The sequence below is a fragment of the Salvelinus alpinus genome, chromosome 22 (assembly GCF_045679555.1).
Source record: "Salvelinus alpinus chromosome 22, SLU_Salpinus.1, whole genome shotgun sequence".
In the NCBI taxonomy this organism is placed as follows: Eukaryota; Metazoa; Chordata; class Actinopteri; order Salmoniformes; family Salmonidae; genus Salvelinus; species Salvelinus alpinus.
In genome coordinates, this window is record NC_092107.1 from 17,902,204 (window position 1) to 17,919,431 (window position 17,228).

A 17,228-nucleotide genomic window follows, 5' to 3' on the forward strand; every position below is an offset into this window, starting at 1 on the left:
TTGGAAAACGTATAATTTGTGATTTAGTGCCATCTAGTGGTATTAATCCACCCTAGCCTTCACATTTTGGAATCCACCCTCTGAGGTCATTCTTGCAGCCTCCCAGTGATCTATAAAATCAATCAATATATCCACTTCAGTGACATTAACGCACTCTGCCTGTTACTCCATTGACCCACAAACAGAAATTCAGACAATTAGACAAAGCTTTAACCATATGAAGTCTCCCGATACACTAACCCTACTCTCGCTGTGAGGTCTGTGGCAGATTGTCAACATGAATGCACACACACATGCTCTGTAATAAATCTAATTCACCAGAGTTAAAAAGCTGTGTTTATTTAGAATACATCTTAAAATGAACAAGCGACCCTTCCCTGCCAAAAACAAATCCAATACACAAACTGAAAATGTATTTACAGCATAGATTATTCAGATGTACAGTAGTACCTAAAATTATTTAATCACATTGGTTACTAAGCAACAACTGAGATTCTGCTCCGTTTCGAGTCGAAATGACAGACAGAAGTTAATCACATGACCATTAGCCTATTACTAAGTGCTTACGATGCATTCAATAGAATACACAAGACATTGAGGCCAAGGATCAATGGTCTTAGGGTCAAGCAGCAGGGAGTGCATCACTACGGTTGTGAGACATGACTGACTGATTGCCGTCAGTCTGTGGTCCGCACTCTCACACGGGCTCAGGAAGTCACAGTAATTGTCAAATGTTACATCACCCCTACACAGCAGCAGGAAGCTACAAATAACAAGTCAAAAAATTTGAGAGTGAATCATTTTGACACAACCCTGGAGAGGGAGACTAGAACAGGAGGCTTGGGTCAGTCAGTCGATACCGGGAGAGAAAGGACAAAATCTCAGTTGTTCTTTAGTGAGGAATGATTACCTCTCCAATTGCTCTTTTATTACAGTATATATTTCAATTTGTACAATTCTATAGATACAGTATATAAACAAAACAATCTCATGTGAAAGTGCACTTGCAGAGGAGGAAAAAAAGTAACAAAGCAGACTTAAAAAAAAAATTTGTTTACACAAAATGGGACCAGTCTTTCTCGGGTTGATGATGTCACAGTGGCATTTTGATAGCCATCTTCTCAAGGCTGCTTCAGTGTAACAGATAAACTGCTCTTAGTGGAGTCCAAACAGTAGCATTGCTTAGGAATTAGGTACGGGTGCATAAGGGCCTGAAATTCTAAATGTTTGTTTTTCATAACCTGATGCTATATGACAGTCAGAAAATGATAGGTGGAAGAGGCAAAATGTAAAAACAAGAAGTGCAGTTGAATGCTACAGACTGCAGCCTGGCTCTGTAACCTGAATATTTCCCACTAGTGACACTGAAACCAGTCTAGCTTCCTGTGACAGGTCTTTACATGCAAACTCAGAGCAGCAGAGAAATGAAGAGGGCAGAGATGGGGTTACATTCTCAGAGATAACCTCCCCACCCCCAGGGCGCGATAGAGCCTGAGATTGAGACAGAGTGTAACCCTTACATGGCAAAGGCAAGCAGTGACATTAGATATGCAGCTGATAAATGGGGAACAACAAGTGGTCATTGGGGTCCTTTGGAAAACCATAAGAGAAGACTGAACTGAAACCGTACTCATCCTTGTGCTATGGACACGACCCACAGGCCTTTGAGTGCCTTATGGAGTGAATCGATTTCCCTTTGGGAGGTGCTAGTAGTGACAACAACAAAGAAATTGTGTGGGTGGGGTGTTGAGGGGACTGTATACATCCACAACGTCAAGCATTTCTCTACTCCACTTGATAAATTGCATTAATTGAAATCAAACCTTGGAGAAGTTGTCTGTTAGATTAGAATCAATGCCATTCATACCCAAAGTCAAGTTACATGTGGTAACATTTAGACCGGTGGAATCAGTGACATCTGAAGCCAGGAGAACAACAAGGGGAAAAGGTTGGACAATAATTGAGGAAGCATTCACAACTGACCCAACAACCTGCTCATGCTTGGGTGTTGGTGGTAAACGGCTCTTTTCGGGTTGCAGAGTAGTCAAGTTTGGGTTTGGGAGACTTAGGTTTGCCTGGTTATCAGAATGTGAATAGCAGGCTTGATAAGAAGTACTGTTCAGTGCAAACAAAAGTTAAATTCAGCTTATAAAAAACAGAAATATAATAATAATAGTGAGTGATGTGTAAAACACAAGAACTTGTCAAACAACCTGATAGTGCAGTCTAACAGGCTGCGTATGAATGAGGAAGTTGACCATGTGTGTTTTGCAATTCATCCTTCATGAACTTTCAGTTACAGGTGGTGTGTGTACTGTCTCTGTCTGTGCGTGTGCGTGCGTGCGTGCGCGTGCTGATAAAAACAACAAAAGGGTAAAAACGGGACATCCCCTACACACAACCCCTGACCCTGACAGTCATGCCAGATATTGACTGTCTTATGTTCCCAGCACAGTTCACACCACAGGGTCTCCCGGCCTAGGACCCAGGGGCCCGGGTAACCTCCCTTGGCAGGAAGTATAGACTCTTACCAATAAGTCAGGGGTTGCAGGTCATCTCCACGGCGGCTGGTCCAAGTATGCTGTAAGTGTGTAAGGGGTTGCAGAAGGGAGAGGGGTCCTGCACATCCCAAAACACCTAGAGCTGAGAGGGATAGAAATGTTTATATATATATATATTTTTTTTTAATCAATTATTCTCTAAAGCCACATTTAATCGAAGCAGAGCATGGCAGTGTACTGACCTTTAGGGGGCGTCCTGTGAGTGTGGGGTTGAAGGGTGAGGGTGGGGGTCCGGCCCCTAGCAGTTACACTGCTGCTTGATCTGTGCGGTGGTACCTCTGGGCTGTCTCAGCTGCCTCAGGGAAGAATCTCCATACTGTATACCGGAACCCATTCGCTCTGGGTCCAACTCACCTGACACACATATACGAAGAAGGACACACACACAGTGTAAACAACATGAGCAAACACACTCAACATATGATTGTATGAACAAAATCAAACAGATACACCGTTTTAGCACACACACATATCTCATAAGTAAACACATGTACTGTTTGTTTACCTGACTCCATCTTGTTGAGGATGGTGCGGGCAGTTTTGAGGAAGGCCTCCTCCACGTTCTCCCCTGTCAGAGCGCTGGTCTCCAGGAACATCAGCTCTGTAACAGTCAACACAGTCAGTAAAATCGATACTCCCTCCCTAGGAAAACTAATACAGACCTAAAAGCTGGTGGAAACTATCTTACAATAGAGAGTTGCCGAAAAGGGGAGCGATGGAGTGAGGACAGGAAGGGGGAGAGACAGTTGTGAAATGAGAGGGAGGGAAACGGCCTGAGTAGGGGTGAGGAGTGAGAGACGGACAGTTACCGTTCTCCTGTGCGAAGCGGGACGCCTCGAGGAAGGTGACCTCTCGGTCCGCGTCCAGGTCCTTCTTATTCCCACACAGGATGATGACGATGTTGGGGCTGGCCAGCGTCCGTGCGTCTGTCAGCCAGTTGGTCAGGGCGTTGTACGTCTCCCGGCTAGAGGACAGAGACACGCCAGACAGACACGACAGACAGATACAGACGAGGGGAAAGCCGAGTTTAACCACATGAAGCGCTTCATTAGGACAGGAATGTTCAGTAGGATGGGATGGTACTTTTGAAAAATCAGTGTATTGAATTGTGTGTTCCTTACAACATAAGAGGTGAAATTACAAGAAGCACTTGGAGGTAGAGATGATAGACGTTGAGAATATTAGCAGTTTTCAAACGTACACTTTTCAATATATACCTCTATGGGCTAATGTTCTTTTTGCTCCGAATGAGAAAGGAAGTACAGAAAATCATCCCTGCCGTTCCCCTCTTCAAGGACAGATGGAGTCTGATTACCAGCTCCCACCTCCTAGAAACTTTTTTTGGGGGTGGGTGAAATCACCCGTCACCATGGTTACTGCATGCTGGTGTCCATGGCAACGTGAGAACAGTGAGCAGAAGGGGTCAGACTAATGTCCCACAGCTGCAGTGAGGCGGCTGAACCATGACGTCAGCATAGAGCTAAACGATGACGACCCCTCTGCCTCGGTGTAGCTCTCACACCACACCACACGCTTTTCGGTCTCCTCTCTTCCTATTCCTTTGACCTGAACACAGCTCCCTCTTCTCTCCCACACTTTGCTTCCATCTCCCTCCCTCTCCAACATATTCTCTCCCCCTCCCTGCTCTCTCTATTCCACACTCCCGTCCTTCTCTCTCTCGCTCAGTTGACACTCTGTCTAATGGAGTTTTGCTTTCCGGGCTGCTGCCGCCTGCCTGGAGACACCGCTTTATTACGGCCCTGTCACTCTGCATCACACACTTTATTAAAGCTCTGTCACCTCACATTACACCATTCACTCCATCTTGATGATGCAACAGGCATGGCAACTCTTGGCTTGGTGCTGCCATTCACACGTCCATCTCTGACTCCGTGTGTTTCACACGTCCATCTCTGACTCTCTATTCTGACTCTCTCTGACTCTCTATTCCATCTCTATTCGGTCTCTCTGTGCTCTGTTGCCGACTCCCACGTCCTCTGCGTGTGTACGAGCGACCAGTGAAACCAACGCGCTTTTCTCACGGGTCCATCATTGGGTCACCTACCTTGTAATGTCATAGACAAGCAGCGCCCCTGCCGCTCCACGGTAGTAGCTGCGAGTCACAGACCTGGGGGAGGGCAGACAGACAGCACCGTTAACCAATCACAGAACCAGAATACAATCCGTCAACCAATGAGAGCACGGGTCAAAGGTAACGGCACCTCTGGGTAACCAATGGGAGGTCATTACCTGAAGCGCTCCTGTCCAGCTGTGTCCCAGATCTGTAGTTTAACCGTCTTACCCCCGACGTTGACCACCCTGGAACCAAACTCAACCCCGATGGTGTGGTTGGAGTCCTGCTTGACTGCACAGCCAGAGACAGACCATTAGAGAAGCCACAACCATCACTGTACTGTTTGTCTCCTATATAATTTATTCAAATATGTCGGTTTTTCCAGATGGCTGGTTTGTGAAAGACAAACACCTAATAGTGTGACTGCCTAGTTATGAGGCCTAAGTTGCCAAGACTTCACAGAAACATTTCCTGGTTAATTCCCAGAGTCACAGTGCTGATCTACATTGTGCTGGTGCGTTGTGCTTGTTTAAAGACCTAGAACAGTTAGCTTCAGAAGCCTCTTCAGAAGCCTCATCAGCATATCAGAGGGTTGGTGAGCTACTGCCTCTCTCAGGTCCAGAGATTAAGACAGTCAAAGCCCTTCTCCCACACTACTGACAGCACTGGGAGTTAGAGGTCTTTATCTCATTTACACATCTGTGTGTGTGTGTGTGTGTGTGCGTGCGCGCGCGTGCGGACATGCATTCGGAAAGTATTTAGACTCCTAGACTTTTTCCACATTTTGTTGAGGGGGGAAAATGATTTAACCCATTTTAGAATAAGGCTGTAACATCACAAAATGTGAAGTCAAGGGGTTTGAATCCTTTCCAAATGGACTGTACGTATGTGCGGGTCAGTGTGCAGAGATGCACGTAACGTTTCTATATTATTGGGCATAAACAATGCATGTGGGTGTTGTTTATTTGCAGGACAAGGGGAGACCAGCATTGGCACGACTTACACTTGGTCTCAATGAACTGGTGCAGGAGGCAAGATTTCCCTGTCCCAGCACTGCCAATCACCAGGAACTTAAACAGGAAGTCTGAAATGAGAGAGAGCGGGGACAGAAATCAATACAACACCAGAGGCTCAAACTGTTGAGACCAATCCTTAAGTCTCCCTATGACCGTGATCTGCTCCCTGTCAACAGAGTAGCCAACGGTCCCAAATTAGCTGGCAAATCACTACCTTGTGTGTGAGTGTGATGGCATGTAAACATTGATGCTAATTTGCTAAGCGACGAGCTAAAAGAGGATGGGGTAAGAGACTTCTAAAATGAACAATGAGAGAGGTTGTGTTGTCAACCACTGACAGGCGTGGTCCCATAGGTCATCGCTCCTCGCTTTGAGAGAGATTGAGTTGTATCATCCTGTCGGTCTCCTCAGGCTTTGGAACTAACCCCGATTTACCTCAATGAAAAACCAAGCTTATCTGTTTGGTGTGGCTTGTCTCAGGTTGTACGCAATAGATAGCATCAGTGATAGTCTCAACGTCAACAGTGAAGAGGCGACTCTGAGATGCTGGCCTTCTAGGCAGAGTTCCTCTGTCCAGTCTCTGTGTTCTTTTGCCCATCTTAATATTTTATTGGCCAGTCTGAGATATGGCTTTTTCTTTGCAACTCTGCCTAGAAGGCCAGCATCCTGAAGTCACCTCTTCACTGTTGACGTTGAGACTGGTGTTTTGTGGGTACTATTTAATAAAGCTGCCAGTTGAGGACTTGTGAGGCATCCTATTTCTCAAACTCGACACTCTAATGTACGTGTCCTCTTGATCAGTTGTGCACCGGGGCCTTGCACTCCTCTTTCTATTCTGGTTAGAGACAGTTTGCGCTGTTCTATGAAGGGAGTAGTACACAGCGTTGTACGAGATTTTCCGTTTCTTGGCAGTTTCTCACATGGAATAGCCTTCATTTCTCAGAACAAGAATAGACTGATGAGTTTCAGAAGAAAGTTCTTATTTTCTGGCCATTTTGAGACTGTAATCGAACCGACAAATGCTGATGCTCCAGATACTCAACTAGTCTAAAGAAGGCCAGTTTTATTGCTTCTTTAATCAGAACAACAGTTTTCAGCTGTGCTAACATAATTGCAAAAGGGTTTTCTAATGATCAATTAGCCTTTTAAAATGACAAACTTGGATTAGCTAACACAATGTGCCATTGGAACACAGGAGTGATGGTTGCTGATAATGGGCCTCTGTACGCCTATGTAGACATACAGTTGAAGTCAGAAGTTTACATACACTTAGGTTGGAGTCATTAAAACTCGTTTTTCAACCACAACCACAAATTTCTAGTTAACAAACTATAGTTTTGGCAAGTCGGTTAGGACATCTACTTTGTGCATGACACAAGTCATTTGTCCAACAATTGTTTACAGACAGATTATTTCACCGTATCACAATTCCAGTGGGTCAGAAGTTTACATACACTATGTTGACTGTGCCTTTAAACAGCTTAGAAAATTCCAGAAAATGGTGTCATGGCTTTAGAAGCTTCTGATAAATGATGTCAAGCAAAGAGGCACTGAGTTTAGGTAGGGGCACTGAGTTTAGGTAGGCCTTGAAATATATCCACAGGTACACCTCCAATTGACTCAAATGATGTCAATTAGCCTGAGTCAATTGGAGGTGTACCTGTGGATATATGTCAAGGCCTACCTTCAAACTCAGTGCCTCTTTGCTTGATATCATGGAAAAATCAAAAGAAATCTGCCAAGACCCCAGAAAAAAAAATTGGAGACCTCCACAAGTCTGGTTCATCCTTGGGAGCAATTTCCAAACGCCTGAAGGTACCACGTTCATCTGTACAAACAATAGTACGCAAGTATAAACACCATGGGACCACGCAGCCGTCATACCGGTCAGGAAGGAGAAGCCTTCTGTCTTCTAGAGATGAACGTACTTTGGTGCGAAAAGTGAAAATCAATCCCAGTACAACAGCAAAGGACCGTGTAAAGATGTTGGAGGAAACAGGTACAAAAGTATCCATATCCACAGTAAAACGAGTCCTATGTCGACATAACCTGAAAGGCCGCTCAGCAAGGAAGAAGCCACTGCTCCAAAACCGCCATAAAAAAGACAGACTACGGTTTGCAACTGCACATGGGAACAAAGATCGTACTTTTTGGAGAAATGTCCTCTGGTCTAATGAAACAAAAATGGAACTGTTTAGCAATAATGACCATCATTATGTTTGGAGGAAAAAGGGGGAGGCTTGCAAGCCAAAGAACACCATCCCAACCATGAAGCACAGGGTGGCAGCATCATGTTGTGGGAGTGTTTTGCTGCAGGAGGGACTGGTGCACTTCAAAATAGATGGCATCATGAGGGAGGAAAATTATGTGGATATATTGAAGCAACATCTCAAGACATCATTCAGGAAGTTAAAGCTTGGACACAAATGGGACTTCCAAATGGACAATGACCCCAAGCATACTTCCAAAGTTGTGGCAAAATGGCTTAAGGACAACAATGTCAAGGTATTGGAGTGGCCATCACAAAGCCCTGACCTCAATCCCATAGAAAATTTGTGGGCAGAGCTGAAAAAGGGTGTGCGAGCAAGGAGGCCTACAAAACTGACTCCGTTACACCAGCTCTGTCAGGAGGAATGGGCTACCCGAAAAGTTTGACCCAGGTTAAACAATTTAAAGGCAATGCTACCAAATATTAATTGAGTGTATGTAAACTTCTGACCCACTGGGAATGTGATGAAAGAAATAAAAGCTGAAATAAATCATTCTCTCTATTTTAAGAATGTGAAATGTCAGAATAATAGTAAAGTGGTGATCCTAACTGACCTAAGACAATTTTCCCTAGGAATAAATGTCAGGATTTGTGAAAAACTGAGTTTAAATGTATTTGGCTAAGGTGTATGTAAACTTCCGACTTCAACTGAACATACTGTATATATACAGTGGGGAGAACAAGTATTTGATACACTGCCGATTTTGCAGGTTTTCCTACTTACAAAGCATGTAGAGGTCTGTCATTTTTATCATAGGTACACTTCAACTGTGAGAGACGGAATCTAAAACAAAAATCCAGAAAATCACATTGTATGATTTTTAAGTAATTAATTTGCATTTTATTGCATGACATAAGTATTTGATCACCTACCAACCAGTAAGAATTCCGGCTCTCACAGACCTGTTAGTTTTTCTTTAAGAAGCCCTCCTGTTCTCCACTCATTACCTGTATTAACTGCACCTGTTTGAACTCATTACCTGTATAAAAGACACCTGTCCACACACTCAATCAAACAGACTCCAACCTCTCCACAATGGCCAAGACCAGAGAGCTGTGTAAGGACATCAGGGATAAATTGTAGACCTGTACAAGGCTGGGATGGGCTACAGGACAATAGCCAAGCAGCTTGGTGAGAAGGCAACAACTGTTGGCACAATTATTAGAAAATGGAAGAAGTTCAAGATGACGGTCAATCACCCTCGGTCTGGGGCTCCATGCAAGATCTCACCTCGTGGGGCATCAATGATCATGAGGAATGTGAGGGATCAGCCCAGAACTACACGGCAGGACCTGGTCAATGACCTGAAGAGAGCTGGGACCACAGTCTCAAAGAAAACCATTAGTAACACACTACGCCGTCATGGATTAAAATCCTGCAGCGCACGCAAGGTCCCCCTGCTCAAGCCAGCGCATGTCCAGGCCCGTCTGAAGTTTGCCAATGACCATCTGGATGATCCAGAGGAGGAATGGGAGAAGGTCATGTGGTCTGATGAGACAAAAATAGAGCTTTTTGCTCTAAACTCCACTCGCCGTGTTTGGAGGAATAGAAGGATGAGTACAACCCCAAGAACACCATCCCAACCGTGAAGCATGGAGGTGGAAACATCATTCTTTGGGGATGCTTTTCTGCAAAGGGGACAGGACGACTGCACCGTATTGAGGGGAGGATGGATGGGGCCATGTATCGCGAGATCTTGACCAACAACCTCCTTCCCTCAGTAAGAGCATTGAAGATGGGTCGTGGCTCGGTCTTCCAGCATGACAACGACCCGAAACACACAGCCAGGGCAACTAAGGAGTGGCTCCGTAAGAAGCATCTCAAGGTCCTGGAGTGGCCTAGCCAGTCTCCAGACCTGAACCCAATAGAAAATCTTTGGAGGGAGCCGAAAGTCCGTATTGCCCAGCGACAGCCCCGAAACCTGAAGGATCTGGAGAAGGTCTGTATGGAGGAGTGGGCCAAAATCCCTGCTGCAGTGTGTGCAAACCTGGTCAAGAACTACAGGAAACGTATGATCTCTGTAATTGCAAACAAAGGTTTCTGTACCAAATATTCAGTTCTGCTTTTCTGATGTATCAAATACTTATGTCATGCAATAAAATGCAAATTAATTACTTAAAAATCATACAATGTGATTTTCTGGATTTTTGTTTTAGATTCCTTCTCTCACAGTTGAAGTGTACCTATGATAAAAATTACAGACCTCTACATGCTTTGTAAGTAGGAAAACCTGCAAAATTGTCAGTGTATCAAATACTTGTTCTCCCCACTGTATATATATATATATATATCAGATGAGTTAAAAGGACAGGATGTGATGATTGAATAAGGAAGAGGATAGGAATGCTGTGTTGAACAATGAGAGGGTTTAAAGTTCACGGTCAAAAGTCACAGCGGAGCTTGACGGTGTTGAGGTTGTAGCAGCTGTATTTCTGATCAATTTGATGTTATTTTAATGTCAAACTTTTGAACGGTAGTGTTTGGGGTCAATTAGAAATGTCCTTGTTTTTGAAAGAAAAGCTACAATTCTTTTTTAAATCAAATTGATCAGAAATACAGTGAAGACATTGTTAATGTTGTCAATGACTATTGTAGCTGGAAACGGCTGATTTTATTTCTTAATGGTACAGTTGAAGTCGGAAGTTTACATACACCTTAGCCAAATACATTTAAACTCATATATATATATATGGTGTAGTGGTGCTTTGCTGGTGACACTGTCAGCGATTTTTTAATTTTTTATTCAAGGCACAGCTCACCAGCATGGCTACTGTATCCCAGTATTCTGCAGCGATACGCCATCCCATCTGGTTTGCACTTAGTGGGACTATCATTTGTTTTTCAACAGGACAATGACCCAACACACCTCCAGGCTGTGTAAGGGCTATTTGACCAAGAAGGAGAGTGATGGAGTGCTGCATCAGATGACCTGGCCTCCACAATCACCCAACCTGAACCCAAATGAGATGGTTTGGGATGAGTTGGACCGCAGAGTGAAGAAAAAGCAGCCTACATGTGCTCAGCATATGTCTAAACTCCTTCAAGAAAAGCATTCCAGGTGAAGCTGGTTGAGAGAATGCCAAGACTGTGCAAAGCTGTCATCAAGATAAAGGGTGGTTACTTTGAAGAACCTAAAAAATATTTGGATTTGTTTAACACTTTTTTGGTTACTACATGATCCCATGTGTTATTTCATAGTTTTGATGTCTTCACTATATTCTACCATGTAGAAAACAGTAAAAATAAAGAAAAACCCTTGAATGAGTAGGCGTCTCCAAACTTTTGACTGGTACTGTATATATTTTTTTAATTACTTTTGAGAACTAACAACCACCGAAATAACTACACAGTCAGGGAGAATCTAAAATTCCTAAAATATATCTTTGCCTGTGGCCAAGTGATAGCATAAGAACACAACATAAGCCATGGCAAAATATGTAGAATTGCAGAACAATAGCTATAACTGCACATTTTCTCTTAGCCCCATAACAAAATGTGTAGATCTGTAGGAAATTAGCTTTTTTTAAAAAGAGCCACATTTGGCCTGCGGCAATTGGCCACGCCCACTACCCCTCCGCTAACTTCGCCACCGCTTCTGAAAAAGATCCTCGGGGAAACGCTGAGCTGGCTACATGACGGCAAGTGTACAGGAATGGAGGCAGTCTATTCACAAACACTCCATGCATACCCGACTGGCCCGAGTACATCTGCACAATATAGATGGGTTACACTGGGCAGCTGCAAAGTTCTGGTGATGTGTTGGACCGGGTCTGGTACTTGACCCCGTCCTACGCACATGACCATCTGGCTGAGGCCCTGATGTGTGGGACAGAGAGCGGTCCAAAGATGGTCTTTGTGCTGTGACCACAGATAGGGCAATGGCCATTTGCATGCGCAGCCCAGGGTTCCACCAAGCCATACAAGGAACAATGGGGAATTGAAGCAGGAGAGGCTGGCTGTGTGTGGAAAGGGGCAGCAGTGGTATAGAGTGCAGCATCCACAAGCCTCTCTCACACACACACACAGGAGTGAGTCAGGCTGCAGGAGAAACACACAGGGGGCATGGCCCCTCACTGAGTTTCAAGCAGAGTTATTTCAATTACATTTCCAACTCTGTCAGTGCCAAACTTTTCTCCTCAACTTTCTGACTGATTTGCAGATTGGATGCTATTTACCACTCTGCTGCTAGTAAGCTAATCAGCTTGGCTACATGTGCCAAAGCAGGCCAGTCAAATACAGAATCAATATGGCAACTGGAGTAAATTACTGATGAAAGGAAAGAGCAGGGGATGAGATTGATCCTTTGTTCTTCTGTGACATTTAAAAAAACACAGTTCTCCTGCAGCCAGCTCTTCTCCAACCCATAAATCAACCATGGCCTATGTATACTAGTGTGTGTGTGTGTGTTGTTTACTCAACCAACATAACCTTGAGGCCACATTCATAGCAAGGTAGGCACCCACTAGAGGCCTTATCACACCTTGTTTTCTGTCTCTCGGCGGACACACTAATCAATGACAACCTGTGTGTGAATGTGACGGATGGAAAAAGCCCGTCTAGGAGTAGTTGAGTCATATTGCATTTACACCATAATAACAAGTATTTTGTTGTGTATAAGCGATAGTAAACAGTGGGTAGGTTTTGGCAGGAATAAGAGCATGACCTCACACACACCTGTTCTAGTCTGCCCTTCAGTCCACCTGCTCTGAATCAGACCCCTGTGTTACCTCTGGAGCCAAGCCATATAATCTCTTACAGTGCTGGGCTTCATCCGTGTGTGTGTGTGTACATACATACACGCACTAAGTCAGCCTCTCACCTAACCGAGAGACTGTGTGATATGTTTTGTGTAAAGTACATTCCTACTGTACTTTACATGCCAAAGTGAATTAGTGAATGCAGCTTATGTTACAGTCTGCTTTGTGTAGTCACGTGGCTCCCATGTGACACTGTTGTTCTGCCCTCCTTTATCCCCTTCTAGTACTTAGGGGAAAAAAAGCCAATCAGGAAATCAATGAAGACTATTACAGCTGTCGTCTATATAACAGTGTAGAGCACTCCACTTCTAAATGTTGACCTGCTGGTGTAGCATTTCAGAGAGACGGAAACAGAAGAGAGCAAGGAAAGACTACAAAATTATCGAGTGAGGGGGACAGATGGAGCGAGATGTGTCAGCAGGGGGTCGAGCAAGCTGCAACAGGAAAGAGGAGAGTACGCATAGTGTGCTGTAGCAAAAACAAATCCATTCACCACAGCCACACCATAAGAAAATGAATAGGCCTGGCTACAGTAAAACAACACTTACCTACCACTGGACACCATGTCCAAAGCATGTTTACAAAGTTCAAATGAATATTTAAGGATAAAGATTCCTAGAGAGTGGTCAGGAAGATAAAACTGCAATTTTTCCATTGGTGAGAATAAAAAGATTTGTTACTAACAAACCAATGTAAATGTCTTGGATTGGCCCCCATGGAAGTGTATATGTAATGGACCAACAAACACCTAGCTTGTTTTGATTTTAAAAGATGTAGGTTACATTGTAGTTTTTAAAAAAATTACATGAGAAGAGTTTTACATTCAGGAGATTGGATTAATGTGGAATAGAATTAACAGAATCCCCATTCTACCTTAAGAGTCAAGCTAGCATACATGCCCCCCGCACATACACAGCTCATGTAAACATGCACGCACACGACAAAAGATGTTTGTTTTGGGATTTCTACAGTTCTGAAAACCAGTCAGGCTTTTAAACCTTTTAAGAATGAGCGTTTACATGCACACAAATAATTAGATATTAAACTGATTGTCAGTAGGCAGATTATGCAATAGTAATGTAAACGCCTAACTCTGCTTATCTTAAATCGGTGTACGGTCAAAATCGAAGTAAGCATACACCGATTAAAACACCTGGTTTTCTGAACAATCGTTCAAATTATTAGGACATATAAACACAGTGTATTTGATCTGAGCATCTGCTAGCACCAGCTGAGCAAGCCTCCCTCTTTAGCGCAAGTGAAGTGTGTTCGGAACAACTTAATGTAGGTGTCTTAGAAGTAGTTTTCACACACAAACTGTATATGTCCGAACTCAGAATCAAGTATGTTTCCCAAAAATAACATGGTAGAACATTTATTTTGATTGCCGATTTTCTGCATTTATCAGAGTGATTTCCATGTAAAACAGGAATATTAGGGAAATCGTTCGTTCTTCTTGCAAAGCAAGTAAATGTTTTAATCGAACTAGCTACTATATTAAAATCGGACTGATCATGTAATTCCAGATAAGATCTCATCTGAACTGAAGAGAAATGTTACAAGCTAGTGATGAGGATGTTGTTATCTGGCCCCTGGGGCTGTGGTGTCAATGCAACTGCATCAGATCAGGCTCTCCAACCCTGTTCCTGGAGAGCTACCCTCCAGTAAGTTTTCACTTCAACCCCAGTTGTAACTAACCTGATTAAGTTTATCAACCAGCTAATTATTATAATCAGGTACACTAGATTAAGGTTTGGAGTGAAAACCTACAGGATTTGAACTCTCCAGAAATATGGTTGACTAGCCCTGTGATACATACATGACAGGTCGTTAGCAAAAGGCAACACCGCATAACTTGACATGTTAGCTAACCCCATCACTTCCAACTTTTACATCCCAAGGACACATGGCTAGCTAGCTAAATCTGAATGGGGTCGGTTAAATTAAGCCAAACGACTGCAAATAAAGCTTCTAGTGATTACTACGCTTATTACCGTAAACTAGCCACCCAAGTTAGCTATGCCAATTTTTTGATGGCAACATTTCAATATAAGTTACTTGACCAACTTCACAACTCCCTCTGCGAGTCCCAACCAATACAAAGACTCCAGATGTTGTGTCCAAAAGCTAATTCTTGGCCCTTTTAGGAAGCACACCACGCTTCTGTCTACACGACTTTCAAGACACCTAGTGGAAATGACGGTGCTGAATGCGTCTACAAACAAGCGTCATGACCCAAGCAGGTACAGCAGAAGTTATACACGTAACGTTAGCTAGCTAGCTCAGAGACGGATGAGGAAGCGAGACAGCCCACTCGCTGTTTTTTTCTGGTTTAATGAAAGTCAACGAACTAAGTAGACGAGCTCCAGCTGCTATTCCATTTGTGTCTATGGGAGACCCACCCCGTTAAGTAGACCGGAACGGATCATTTTTGTTCAACGATAAACAGCCTGAGCGAACTATCTTCATTTATCCACCATCTTTGGCTAACTAGCTAGCTAGCAGGCTAACTAAACGTACCGTATGTTTCAGACATGTCGGCCCCCGCTTTAAAAACGATGGACTTAGACGGATTTTCTTAGTTGGTGTCTTCGTACCGTATGTGAAGGATGTTGTGTTGTTTTTTCGTGTTTTCTAAAGTAGCAATTACACCTCCCTTTAGATTTCTGACTTCGCCACACCGTTTCCCTTTCCTCCTCCAACAACACAACTACGCACCTACGTTATGACGTGTAAATGTACACGTCATTACGTGATTTTTAAGGGCATAATCCATATATTTGGGAATTTGAATATTTAATTTAATAGGATCTCTATAGCATAATCAGAGTAGTCTCGTAAACCCGAGACTATAATCAGAGAGCATAGAAAACTTTAGCCGGGGTACCAGTCTGTTTGAGTTATCATTTCACTCCTTGTCATGGTCAACCGTTTCTTTATTTTGGTGAGTAACGAAAGTATATTGAATCCAGTCTCTTAACGAATTGGTCAAGAATTTTGTCTATGGACAGCAATTATTCTTAGTGATTCAGAATGCTTTGAACATTAAATGAAAACTCAAAATTCAACGACTTTGTTACTTTGAGATTTTTGGGGATAAAATGTAAAAGATGCTAATGTTTTTTTAAACATATTTTTTAGGTGGTTTGACACTTTATTCAGACAGTAGTGAAATTAGATGGGGAGACAGGCACATGGGAGAAACAGTGGGAAGGCCAGTGGGAATGCTCTGCACAGGAAATACTCATATTAATGGTTGATGTTAGTGGGTAACCAAATCATAGATTGCATTTCCTTGTCCATAGACTGCTTTCAAGGTAAGGACACAAACATTTTGCAATTTTGGTGAACTTTCTCGTTAAAATAGGACTGGAAGAAAACCCTGCTTGCTCTCCAGGAGGGTTGTCCACCCCTGATCTATGTTTCCCAATGTGTGTTTGAAAATGTTCTTGAAATAAGAATTAATTTCTCAATCCCCCAACCTTAAAAAAAATGATCAAATGAATATCAGTATTCAGGTGGTATATGCCAACTAGTTGAAGATCCTTTCCATCATCTTACTCTACATAGACACAATATATGATGTGTTTATGAGTTGTGAGTCCCCCTACCATCTCTGCCTAGCATGTGCACAGTACTAAAATGGCCCGGAGCAATGAATATCTAAAGTTATTTGTAGGACTTAGGACTGTCCATGAATGGCTGCAACAACAAAGAAATAGCCTCATATATTTCATTTCAAAGACACAAGTAGGTATATCAGACATTGGTAAAATTGGGAAGATGTGGAATAATAAAATACTGTAAGTGTGGTAAATAACAGTAGTGTTCTTGCTGACTCACCACACAAATTACCCTTTATTTTAGCCCTTTGTTAGGAATGAGAATTGTTCAACTGATCAGACTAAATAAAGTCAATTGATAATAAAATATCCTGATGACAAATTTGCCCCTACACCCTAACCAAATAGTTGTTATATTTATTGTCCCCCCCCAATGTTCATCAGCCAGTGTGGAGAACAACATGCCTCCTAAGACAGGCCGTTCAGTTGCTGAGATGGATGAGCCCCCGTTCAATGATTCTAGCAGCAAAGAGGGCTAAACAGAGGAGTCCGAGCCATCCACTTCCACCGATGATGACAGCTCTCTGGGTGGACAATAGGTGTGGCCTAGCCACACCTCCGAACAATGCCAGCAGGCACCCTACTATCTGGGAGCTGGACTCAGATTAGCCACCCTGGCTCTTCTCCAGGTACGTCGACAGCGGCGGACAAACATCTGGGCAGAGGGTACGCTGACCTCCTGCTCTTGTTCAGGGAAGAGTGGAGGCTGATACCCCATGGAGCACTCGAAAGGGGAGAGTCGCGTGGCAGAACTGGGAAGAGTGTTAAGGGGATACTACACCCGGACCAGTTGACGGCTGCGAGAGGTCCGGATGGATGCTGTTGTGAACCGATGCTTCAGGTCCACAAAGGCTTTGTCGATAGCTGGAGACCATTTGAACGGTACCTTGGGGGAGGTGAGTGCCGAGAGGGGGGCACCAGGATGCT

General features: G+C 43.5%; 1 protein-coding gene across 1 annotated transcript; it reads right to left on the reverse strand.

The window, feature by feature from the left end:
• Positions 1 to 318: 318 nt before the first annotated feature.
• Positions 319 to 15,398, reverse strand: rab4b (RAB4B, member RAS oncogene family). Its single transcript, XM_071359316.1, has 8 exons — positions 15,199 to 15,398; positions 5,639 to 5,719; positions 4,812 to 4,926; positions 4,627 to 4,689; positions 3,371 to 3,525; positions 3,067 to 3,162; positions 2,744 to 2,915; positions 319 to 2,643 (listed from the first exon to the last, which is right to left on the reverse strand). The coding sequence occupies exons 1-7, from the start codon at positions 15,212 to 15,214 to the stop codon at positions 2,800 to 2,802; spliced, it is 642 nt and encodes a 213-aa protein (XP_071215417.1). The 5' UTR covers positions 15,215 to 15,398; the 3' UTR covers positions 319 to 2,643; positions 2,744 to 2,799.
• Positions 15,399 to 17,228: the final 1,830 nt, after the last annotated feature.